General features: G+C 44.5%; 1 protein-coding gene across 2 annotated transcripts in view; it reads left to right on the top strand.

The window, feature by feature from the left end:
* Positions 1-13,100, top strand: part of STPG1 (sperm tail PG-rich repeat containing 1) — a 351,715-nt gene that overhangs the window by 234,555 nt on the left and 104,060 nt on the right. For both annotated transcript variants that reach the window (XM_078683800.1, XM_078683799.1), the window contains one exon: positions 11,928-12,118. In XM_078683800.1, the coding sequence (XP_078539926.1) occupies positions 11,928-12,118 (191 nt within the window). The remainder of the gene's footprint in view (positions 1-11,927; positions 12,119-13,100) is intronic.

Below are 13,100 nucleotides of genomic sequence, written 5' to 3'. Positions count from 1 at the left end.
CTTCAGTGGACCAATTCTATTGCAAAATGGATTTTGGGGGACAGTTCTTCCCCAAATTCATTTTGCTGGAATTTCCACTCCTGAATTGTTTTTCAAGGTTAGCAAACTTCACAAAGAAAAAAGTTTGTCAGCTTCACAAAACTGCGGGGATGAATTTAACTGTCACATGAACCAAAAAGAAATTGATCCCAAAAACTAAAAGCATTTGACCATCAGAACACTGCATTACTGATGTTTTCACAGTCTTTAACGTAGATGCAACAATCTATGAATTGCTCAAGGGGTCCTCCATTTTTCTTTACTCTTTTCTTGGAGCAGTATAGCATGTAGTATTGTGTCTTACTCTTTTTTTTGGTTTGTCCGTTTGTGGTAAATAAATAAATAATACCTCTATTTTTGAATGAATATATGAATAACAGATAGCTCAATAAATAAGAGTCAAGATTCGAGGTAGTAGGAGTTTGCAGGTTTAATACAGCATAAAGGACAGGAACAGGACAACCTGCACGGACAAGATCTGGGATGGCTAGCTAGCACAACTTTAATAACAGTGCACAAGTATATATACTAAAACAATTGCATTACAGTGAATTACAGTAGGCGGAGCAGTGGGTGTGGTCAATAGCAGTCGCGAAAGATAAGGGTGAAAGTGGGTGTAACAAGAGGCGTATACATAGACATGTGATGTAAACGTAACAGAGTATGTCATAAATGGGGCGGAAACATGGAGGGGGCTACCTAAGGAGCCGGGACCTCTAACCTAGTGATGCGCGCAAACTGACAATGACGTGTTACTAGGAGAAGCTGGGGGCTATGAACTCTGCGCTAGGAGTAGAGACTGAAGTCTGGAGAGTCAGGGCGACATGTACCTAAACCCTATCTAGTATCTAATGTTTAGAGAACATGTTGATATAAACTAAAAGTCAGGAGGGGAGAGGCTAACAGACTCTAAGACTGGTGTATGCATTATTCTACATGTAGTGCGTGTTGAGGAATATTAAATGACCATTAATACAGTATTTCTCTTACATGGAGACGTAAAGGCTAGACGATGACGGAAACTATTGATGCGGTTCAGTAGCTTAGGAATGCAGAGAAGGAGGGCTGGACTGATAACTAGAATCATAACATACTCTTGGCAGACTCGTAGGCAGAACCAGGCCGAGCCGGGCACTGCGAGGCAGGAAGTAAGTGAAGGGTCGAGGATACAGGTGGGGGCTGTATCGCTCCTCAGCGAGGGTTCAGGAGACAGGAGCTGAATCTGGTGTCCGGGCCCTTTTGAGGCCTAGAAACGGGGACTTTACAATGAAATAACGTGCACACTGAGAAACGTGGCAACGTAACTTTACATAGGCCTGATATTCGTAGTATTCACGAGAACTGGAAACTGGCATACTAGAGATGGACACAACTGTAATTGCGTCTTTAATCAAACATGGGGGATACATATGCATATTAATCATGCACATATAACATAAGATGGGGAACACGTAGGGACACAGAACATGGCAAAATTTACTTTTCCACATTCCCTCCTTGTCACTACGTTTCCATCAGGAAACATCAATATTCATGATACCATCTATCATTTCATACAGTATCATTTGCTCGTCTCGAATTTTCTTGGAACGGGATTTAGAACGGGACTTGGGACTAGGAATACAAGAGGTAGCACAAATGCCACAAATCGCAGGGCCACATTGTATACAGAGGCAGCAACTGAATATGATCGCTACTGCAATACCTAGAAATGACAATACTTTCCATCCCCAGGCGGAAATTATATTCCAGAACCAACCGGACCATGTCCAGGTGCCTGGATTCTGGTGTAACATATGGGCAATTTTATGGAGTCTGGTTATAGCTGAATAAACAGACGGCGCGTTATTAGGAATGAAAATGCAGCAACTAGATCCGATGACTCTACATGCCCCGCCCCTATCGGCCAGTATGACGTCAAGGACGAGACGATTCTGGAGCACGACAATTCTCATAAAGGATTGCTCCTCGGTTAAATTACCTAGAGCAGAAGTAGTCTCAATCACTACTGCTTCGAGGGTTCTCGTTAATCTACGTATCAGTTTACAGTACCTAAATAGGGGAAGACACCTTTATTGATATCTATGTATTGTTCTAGAGCAGTTTCAGTATAATCGACAATCGGGAGATTTCTCTTGTGTCTAGTATGTACTAGGTGGGAATTCCTATGATAGTCAGGTGGGGCTAGGAAAACTGGTGGCAGTAGGAAGGCAATATAACAGATACCATCCCAATCGAGGGGCAGACGAACATATGCGGTTTGACCACAAACAAAATAAGAATGACGTGAAGCTTTGAAAATAGATTTCCTACTGTCACTATACTTGACAACAGTAGTACAATCACTATGTCCTACATGTACGGAACCATTCTTTCGGACACATAATTCACCTTTGACTGGTAGTACTGACATAGCAGGTAAGTCTGGAGTAGAATCAGACTGAACATTCAGGACCATAAAATTCGAAGAATAATTACCCAAGTTATAAACTTCATTTTCTAGATCTAACCCTGTTCTGTGGGGAAGACCTTGCTTGTCTGGAAAACATGTACTGTTAAGAAAAGACATATCTGTTGAGGATGACGTTAACGTGGACCATGCTCCACACAAACCATTATGTGAAAATGGATAAGGAAACAGTGGCAGAACTCCCTTCGGTGTCTGGAAAGGGGGGAGTCGACCACACACCCAACAATTAGTGGCATTGCTAGTCTGGTGTGAATAATGTAACATACGGATAAAGGAATTATTACGCATAGCAAGACGATAAGATAGTTCATGAGGAGGCAGATCACTAAACGTGTGCTCTACTGTAACAATAGAAGACTTATTTACATGAGAAACTGGAAAATACAAATAAAATGCATAACATGTGCAGGTAATCATAAGGCTGAAAAACAATATGAAACTTAGAAAAACGATACATCGGATTGAGTTTTGACTAACTCTCTCACTATGGGGGTCTATTTTATACATGTCAGAAACCGGTCTAACCGTTTCACCTAGGGGAGGACTTAGACAATCAAACTGGCTGACTTATTTTACTAGACCTTAATTTTTTCTTATACTCCTGCTGCGGAGTTTTCTCTAACAGGGAGGGTTCAGTATCATTGTCTTTTGCGGGACAGTCCTTAAGAATAGTACTTTGGCAGTCCTTAAAATCCTCGGAAATGTTCTTAGAAACAGGCTTTAGTCCGTAAAATCTTTTCACATGAGACAGGTGGACCCAGCCCTTCCTGCCTTCCAGCTTGACGGCAGTACGGGTGGCCAGGAGGACCTGTTTGGGCTCCTTCCAGCGGGGCTCCAGCGGACTTGAACGATCAAAGTTCCTCACGAGAACCATGCATCCGGGAACGATTTCATGCGGTGCCACCTCGGTATTGTCTGGAAATGCGGCAGCAACCTGTGAACGACAAGAGTGTAGGGCAGACATCAAGGAAGCTAGGTAATCTGTCAGCATATTACTTGAAACATCGGTAATACTTCGGGGTCTAGGTGTACCCCACATATTAGGGGGGCGGCCGAATACGACCTCATACGGGGACAGACCTGATCTGGAATGTGCGACCATGCGCATATAAAACAAAGCGACTGGCAGAGCTACTAGCCAGTCTACACCTTTCTCTTTACAAATCTTAGCAATACGGATTTTCAGGGTCTGATTATGTCTCTCTACGAGACCGGCTGCTTCTGGATGGCGTACACAATGGAACTTCCACTGGTACCCTAACAACAGGGAAACATGTTTCATGAGCTCAGATGAGAATGGCTGGCCGTTATCAGAATATACGACTCTAGGGAGTCCGTAGCGGGGGAAGAATTCACGAACCAACTGCTTGGCAGTGGTCGCGGCTGTGTAATCTGGGACTGGATATGCCTCTGTCCACCTGGACAAAGCGCATACAACTACGAGGACATACTTGAAACCTCGACATCGCTCCATCTGAATATAATCCATCTGGAGGACTTCAAAAGGGTGGTCAGGAGGCTGGAATCCACCTTGTTCCACCGGGACACTTTTACCTGGATTAAACTGGCAACATATCATACAGGTACGGACTTTCTGCTTGGCTGCAGCTCGTAAATGCTTGTTGAACCAAATGTTCTGGATACTATCTAACATAGCTTTTTCTCCTAAACGGGCTGGACTATGTGCGGTATTGATAATGACTTGAACCATGGAGTCGGGGAGAAACCATGTGGCTCTACCCTTCGTTACCCATCCCTGATCTGTCTGGACCCCTCCTTGTTCGGACCATTTCTTGATTTCATCGGGAGTAGCATGTAACTGGATATCTATGACATCTTGAGTAGGGTCCTTAACTGTCATACAGGTAGTCGGATCTGGAGTATGTGTCTGTGTCGGATTAACTGGAATGTCTGGAGTCTGTGCTGTAAGCTTGGCTGTGCGATCTGCTAGATCATTACCTTGAGAAATAATGTCAGTAACTTTCGTATGTGCTTTGCATTTCATGATAGCAATAGATGTCGGTAAGTGTATGGCATCTAACAGAGCTTGAATAAGGAGACCATGCTGAATCTTGGTTCCATGAGAAGTCATGAAACCTCTCTCCTGCCATAGCACTCCAAAGTCGTGTACGACTCCAAATGCGTAGCGTGAATCTGTGTAAACATTAACTTTCAGGTTCTTGGCGTGTATGCAGGCTTGTGTCAGAGCAACTAGCTCTGCTGCTTGAGCAGACAGGGTGTCAATACGGTGTGTTTCTATAACTTCAGTGTCAGTAGTCACTGCATACGCGGCTACTAGTTCTCCTGTACTTGTTCTCATACATGAACCATCCACATAAAGTGTCAGGTCGGGATCTGGTAATGGAATATCTGTCAGATCTTGTCTTGGCTTTGTCATAGTGTTAACTACTTCCACACAGTCGTGTGTGGCAGGATTCGAATTAACTGACGGTAACAGTGTAGCAGGATTTAGAACGTTGCAGCGTCTGATTTCTATGTGTGGCTGGAACAGTGTCAATTCATAACCTGTTAAACGTGCAATTGTCAAGTGTTGAGTCTGTGTTCGGTTTAAAAGAACTTCCACGGAGTGTGGAACTTGTACTGTCAAGGAATGTCCTAATACTATGGAATCACTTTGTCTGATAGCTAGTGCTGTGGCTGCAACTGACTTGAGGCACGCAGGCAGAGCCTGGGCTACTGGATCTAATGTGCTCGAAAAATAAGCACAGGGCTTGTACTGTCCTGCTTGATCTTGTGTGAGAACAGATAATGCTGTACCTTCCCGTTCTGTGACGAAAAGTGTAAAAGGCTTACTGTAGTTCGGTGTAGCTAGAACTGGAGCTTGGCATAAAACTTTCTTTAACTCATTGAAACTAAGTGTATGTTCAGATGACCAAGGGAGGACAGTCGATACGGCTGCCTCCTGTGTCGTTAACTGTATCAGTGGCTTGGCTAGGAATGCATACTGAGGAATCCATTGTCTGCAATAAGAAGTGAGGCCGATAAAAGCACGTACCTCCTTCTGGGTCTTGGGCTGAGGAAGACTCGCTATTAACTGGATACGGTCAGGTGTCAACTGCCTACCCCTCTTGGACAGCAAGTGGCCTAAATAGATCACTTGCTGGACACAGAATTGAAGCTTCGAAGGGGACACCTTGTGCCCCATCTCGGCAAGGAAATACAAGACTGTAAGTGATGCTCGCTCGCAAGCACGTTCAGAACGGGCTGTGATCAGTAGATCATCGACATACTGGAGCAGGGCAGTGTCAGTTGGCATGTGAATGTTGTCTAGTTGTCTCTTAAGTGCTTGACTATAAATACTAGGGCTTTCTGTGAAACCTTGAGGAGCTCGTGTGAACATATAGCTTCTTCCATTTAAACAAAATCCGAAAAGAAACTGGCTGTCTGGATGAATGGGTACACTGAAAAATGCGTTCTTGAGGTCTATGACTGTGAAAAATGAGGCTTCGGAATCAATGGCTGTCAATAGGGAAGAGATATCTGGGACAACTGGGTACTGAGGAATAATACATTTATTGAGTTCTCGAAGGTCAATCACTAATCGATATACTGGGGGTGCATTTGGATCAGTACGTTTCATGACTGGAATGATCGGAGAGTTACATACATTGGAGTCAGTTTCTACAACTACTCCTTGAGCCATGAGCTCGTCAATAATTTTGGATAAGGCTGTTACAGCCTCAGGTGGCAATCTGTACTGTCTGATTCGTGGCAGGACTACACCTGGCTTGAGAGTCACACGATGGGGTGTGATTTGCATATAACCTACATCAGTTGGACCTTGCGCCCATAGATGCTGCGGAACATTAGACAATCTTGGATCAAAATCTCGTAATACATAGTGACCCTTGAAGTCACGTAAAAACAGTCGTATTCCTTCTGGGGAGCAGCAAATAACTGCACCTAATTCTTTCAGTGTTTTAATACCTAACAGATTTTCTGGACATGACTTCGTAAGTAACAGATCAGTAGTGCGGGACAATGGACCTACTTCTAGAGTAACTGGTTTAGATATCTCGTTTACAATAGGCTTTCCTGAAAATCCAAGGGAAACATTTCTAGAGCCTGAGAGCGGAGCCCCTGGAACTTCGGCGTGACTAATGGTCGTCCTACTTGCCCCTGTATCAATCAGAAACTTTCTGTCTTTCCCTAGTACTTGACTGTGAACATAAGGACCCTCTTGATCTACAGGAATCTCGATGAGAGGCAAGCCTACCTCCCTCTCTAGGCTGTTTCATGAATATGGCTGATACTCTGGATACTCGGACTGGGCATACTGGTACATTTGCTGTGTAACATGCTGTGTTGCAGCAATAGGCTGCGGTGCTGGAACTGTCTGTTGTGCATTCTGTGGCTGAGAAGTCTGTGAAACTTGTTCTTGTCTAGGCGGACGTGGTCTTTCTTTAGTCTTACCGGTAGCTATGTTGTGCTTCAGAACTGCACACTCGTTTATAAAATGACCTGGCTGTTTACAATAATTGCAGGTCCCTTTAACGGGAACGGCAGGATGACTGGCTTGATTCGTACCCCTCTTCTGACTGTCTTGTGGAACAGATTGTGCAACTAGTACTTTCATTTTCGTGTCTTTCATACGTTTCCTTTCATGATCTTGCTCTTCTCTGATTCTATTCTGGTGATACTGAAGCATCTGTAACATTTGGGACGGGGTACTAGCTTGCCATGTGCTTTCGACTTTCAAAACTCGGTTCTTAACTTGTGGACTTGAGTTCTCGACTAATTTAGTAACAAAAAGATGAGGGTATGACTCGCTACTTGTCTTGAGGCCACTGTTTATAATAAAGCATTTCTCAAATCTAGAATAAAAATCACTAGTGTCTTCGTCTTGTTTCTGTTTACAGGCTGAGATTGCATCCCAGTCTTCCTTTTTAGTGGCTAACAATCTTGGCAAAACTTGTATCAACAGTTCTGGTAATTCTTTACATTTCTCTCCAAGACCGGTACCTGGTACTCGTATCTTATCTTCAGCTTCTAGAACTGCCCAATCGATCTTTTTCTTTCCCACCTCCCATTCTTTTTCCTTGAGTTTTTCATATACCCCTGCGGGCAACAGGACCTTTAGCATTTTAATTATATCTGGATACGTGTATTCTCCCATACGGAGCATGTCTTTTAATTCTCGGTGGAACCCTGCTGGATCTTTGTCATGACAGGGAATTAATTTCTTCATCTCTAAGAGTTCCATTTTTGTAATCGGGGTGTAAACAAACACTCTTTGCATTTCACCATCTGTTGTCCTGACTGGGTGTACTTCTCGTAACGGATTCTGTCTGTCTATGTAAAAGGGTTTACTTTCTGGGGGTGAGACATGAACAAAATGCGGGTTCAGGAACGTTCTATATTTGTGGCGCTGTTCTAGAATGACACTAATTAAATCGGTACCTAGACCTTTCCACCTATACTGGAGTAACTCGTTCAGGACATCGTGTAACGGACCTGGATCAGAATGTTGACCCTCATACAGAGTAATGAGGTGCTGGATCATATACATACCCACCAGTCGTTGCTCGGCTGGGGGCAGTTTCAGAAACATTTGTGCCACTATTTCGTCTGGAAAAGTGGTAGAATCAGTAGCCCATCGGACTGCTGATCGGGCTAGTTCTTGTTCATGCATAGTACTTAACTCACTGTAACCGATTCGTGATTTCAGAATGTGATCGGTAGCTTGAAATACTTGTTCTAGAGAACCTTGTTCTGGTGCTGGATGATGAAAAACTGTCTTGTGTTCTAGGCGTAAATGGTGATCTGGAAATCTAGATTTTCCTACATACGCTATTCTGGCGGTATTCTCGTCCTCTACCTCTTCAGGAGAAGAGTCATTCTCTTTCTCGCTTACTTGCGCTGCTTTACGTTGTTCGTGTAACTTTATTATTTCTTTACGAATTCTCTTGTACATACTCTCTATACTACTGATGGTCCTGTGCTTACCCTCGGCTATATTATCACTCCACCTTGTCAGGATTCTCATTTCGGCCGGATCTTTGGTCGGGGAATCTTGTTCTCTTATTAAACAATTAATCAGAAATTTTAATATCATGAGCTGGATTTCAGCTTTCCTTTGAGACATGGCTTCGCCAATACTTTCTGGATCATCCCCTGTACGGATGAAACGATATATTCTGTCTAGATCTTCTTTCATATTCGGTAGGGTATCCAAATACCCGGTCACCCGTCTTACACGGATGGAATATATAACTGTACTATCATCACCTGCAACTGGATCATAGCGGCATTCAGTAAGAGCTCGTCGGATATCTGCAACGGACTTATATTTGGGCGTACGCTGTAACGCACATTCATGTAACTCGACTAACGTTAAACGTTGGTGTGGTGGCGGGGTGCCAGGAGGACCTCCTCCTGCGGCCCCTAAACCGGAATCGTCGACTGACACTCTCCGTGCTGGCAGAGTGGGAAATTGTAATGCAGGCTGGACCGGGGGTACCGTAACAGGTACTCCGGTGTCTGGAGGAGCAGGAATTACATGATTTACAGGGACTGGCGGAACAGGATTTGCATATTCTGGGACTGTGTCGTCCAAATAGGACGAAATAAAAATATCAGCTGCGGTCGGTTTGTGACGTAGCTTGGTCGGAACTAAGGGTGGCGGAAAATTACTGGATGCCTCCGGGGTTGCTTTTGGCAAGCCCTCGGCAAGAAGAGGGTACATACCCTTAATGAGGGCATGCCTCTGTCTGTCTGACTGTTCGGTTTTGACTCGTTCACCTATCTCGATTAATTCCCTTTCTTGGGCTCGTTCTAAGGATTCTCTACTTAATTCTGACTTTCTGATTTCTTTTTCGGTTCTTTTATGAGATTCTTTGCGCCATAACTCGATGGCATCTTTCTGTGACTGTCTGGCTTTCTTTTTCCATAATGCTTCTTCTACTCGCATGATGCACTCGGCATCCCATGTGCCTGATACAGGCCATCTATACTTTTCTTCTAACTCTTTGGTATACTCTACCCATAAATCTAGATATAATATGGCACTTATGCCATGCTTTTGATACATAAAATGACCTGGACTGTCCCTAGGCGGGACAGGAACTGCTGCTTCTAGCAGACCTTTTCTGGTTTTTAACTGACGTAATTTAGAAAATAAGGGCATGACTGAACTGTAACCTAGACACAATACGCAATTACAATACACAATGAACACGATAATTACTCCACATTCATACCACGACATTACAATACATGAAAAACATTTAATATAACAGTTCGAACAGAATACTACCTGGAATACTGAAAACAGAATACATGAATTTTCTCGAGAAACAGAACTGACTAGAACAGAAACTAGATGCACTGCTAAAACAGTACGAAACTCACCGGTCTCATAAAGAGACACGTCAGGACCCGCACCCACCGAAGTGGACACTTCGTTTTGGGATCTGTGTACCACCAAACCCCACGGACCAGAGACAATAAGATTGACCCTGTCTAGATACTCCCCAGCAACGGTACTCACCGGGCAGCAAGAACGGAAAGCCTCGGACTGGACGGGATTGGACTGCTTCGACGCCGGACGGACGAACTTCGGACTTCAGTTACGGGTGGGCCTCCGGATACCTCGGACCTTGGACTCTCGGCTTGGGCTCTGGTCGGGACTCGCCGCGTTCCTCCACCGCCTCGTCTGGATGCTGGACCGCCACCTCCGTCTCCTCCGTGGGCCTGAGGGATACTTGGAGCAGAAATATCTGCACGTGGCCGGTATGGTTCCGTCACGGCTGCAGAGGGTCAGGGGGCCGGCGTGGCTTCACCGGCGCGTGGGGAAAGGGCAAGTCCCTGTTCGGGCGCCATTATGTGGTAAATAAATAAATAATACCTCTATTTTTGAATGAATATATGAATAACAGATAGCTCAATAAATAAGAGTCAAGATTCGAGGTAGTAGGAGTTTGCAGGTTTAATACAGCATAAAGGACAGGAACAGGACAACCTGCACGGACAAGATCTGGGATGGCTAGCTAGCACAACTTTAATAACAGTGCACAAGTATATATACTAAAACAATTGCATTACAGTGAATTACAGTAGGCGGAGCAGTGGGTGTGGTCAATAGCAGTCGCGAAAGATAAGGGTGAAAGTGGGTGTAACAAGAGGCGTATACATAGACATGTGATGTAAACGTAACAGAGTATGTCATAAATGGGGCGGAAACATGGAGGGGGCTACCTAAGGAGCCGGGACCTCTAACCTAGTGATGCGCGCAAACTGACAATGACGTGTTACTAGGAGAAGCTGGGGGCTATGAACTCTGCGCTAGGAGTAGAGACTGAAGTCTGGAGAGTCAGGGCGACATGTACCTAAACCCTATCTAGTATCTAATGTTTAGAGAACATGTTGATATAAACTAAAAGTCAGGAGGGGAGAGGCTAACAGACTCTAAGACTGGTGTATGCATTATTCTACATGTAGTGCGTGTTGAGGAATATTAAATGACCATTAATACAGTATTTCTCTTACATGGAGACGTAAAGGCTAGACGATGACGGAAACTATTGATGCGGTTCAGTAGCTTAGGAATGCAGAGAAGGAGGGCTGGACTGATAACTAGAATCATAACATACTCTTGGCAGACTCGTAGGCAGAACCAGGCCGAGCCGGGCACTGCGAGGCAGGAAGTAAGTGAAGGGTCGAGGATACAGGTGGGGGCTGTATCGCTCCTCAGCGAGGGTTCAGGAGACAGGAGCTGAATCTGGTGTCCGGGCCCTTTTGAGGCCTAGAAACGGGGACTTTACAATGAAATAACGTGCACACTGAGAAACGTGGCAACGTAACTTTACATAGGCCTGATATTCGTAGTATTCACGAGAACTGGAAACTGGCATACTAGAGATGGACACAACTGTAATTGCGTCTTTAATCAAACATGGGGGATACATATGCATATTAATCATGCACATATAACATAAGATGGGGAACACGTAGGGACACAGAACATGGCAAAATTTACTTTTCCACACGTTTGTAGTGCGGTTTATCTATGTAAAATGTATTCGTTTCTAACACAACTTTGGTTTTATCATACTTGGATGTAGTGTTTTGTCTGATGCAGAATTAAAGCTTACCGCCTTTATTGACTCATAACATGATTTTAATCAAAGAAATAGGACACATTTTGCATTTTAAACACTGTGCTTAGTGAGCAGATGCACCACCAGCCAATCTTACAGCAGTTGTATGCAACACAGAAAACGCTAATAACGCCAATAATTGACTTTATAGGCATTTGTGGGCAATGGCACTGGAAAGATTTTGCTCTGAACCTTTCTGAGCTCTTTAGTTTTACTTTGGAACTTATATGGCGTGGTTGCGTTTTCTACTAAAGTCCAATGTTGGTAGCATTGACCTATGTGAACTTTTTTCATTACAGTCGAAAACACTACTTGTGTATCTCAGCCCCCGCTATTCCAGTACCAGAACCTCCGCCTCTTCCTGCGCCTGGTCAGTATGAAATAGTGGATTTTGACGGCCCATGTAAGCAGTGTATCTCTAGTGCTGTGTTCATGTCCAACACGAGCCGCTGGACGGGAGACATTTCTGGGAAAGGAATACCTGGACCAGGTAACACCATTTGTAAGGTTTTGAAACACACATGAACAATAGCATGTTCATGAACACACATTGTGTTATTGTGGTATTGATGTTGTGCAAATGTTTGTTTTCCTAAAAAATGTGGATGCTACCTATACAAATAAACAAATACATACAGATTGACATACTTTGTCAACATCCATTAAGTATGAACTTGATTACTTTTTGCCTTCCACTAGCTGCTCCTCTAAGGCCTGATTACGAGTTTGGGAGTGGGACAGCCCCGAAGCCGCACTGCCAAACCTGGGTGTGAACGGCTTGCCAGATTATGACTTTTTCAGGCCCCTGAGGGCGGTTCTTTGGGGGTCTCATTGCGGTGCCTATGAAAGAGGCGCCGCAATGGGAAAGTCAAAGGAAGTACCTGCATGGCATGGACTGGTGCAGTTCATGCCATGCAAGAACTGGGGTGCATGTACACAGGGCGGCAAAACTTGTGCCCCCCTGCATGCACCCCATGGCCCAATGGCAGCATGGGCCCTCTAGCGCATCCTGTCACCACACTCATTCAACAGTGATCAAGCAAAAAGAAAGATCTTCAGATGTTTCCTAAACCTGAGATGGCCAACTTCAAGGTGAATGGGATCAGGAAGCTGATTCCAAAGCCTGGCTGCGTTATAGGAGAACAGTCGTCCTCCAGTACGAGACCGTTTAACCTTTGGAACTGACAGCAGTTGTTTATTGCTAGATCTCAGAGTCCTCTTGGTGTCGTATAACTGCACCCAGGGCTGCAACAAGGCTGGCCCTTTACCCGAGATACACTTATGGACAATGCACAATGCTTTAAACCTAACCCTATCCACAACGGGCTGCCAATGAAGTCGTCTGAGGGCTAGTTTAGCTGACTTATGCCTAGGGATACCAGTCAAAAGACGAGCCACACAATTCTGTGCTATCTGCAATTTCCCGATAGTTCCCAGTGGTGCACCCAGGTAGACATTTGCGCAGTCCAACC

The sequence above is a fragment of the Lissotriton helveticus genome, chromosome 3_1 (assembly GCF_964261635.1).
Source record: "Lissotriton helveticus chromosome 3_1, aLisHel1.1, whole genome shotgun sequence".
Taxonomy (NCBI): domain Eukaryota; kingdom Metazoa; phylum Chordata; class Amphibia; order Caudata; family Salamandridae; genus Lissotriton; species Lissotriton helveticus.
Note: the sequence above shows the minus strand (reverse complement) of the source record. Positions and strands in the feature narration are given on the sequence as shown.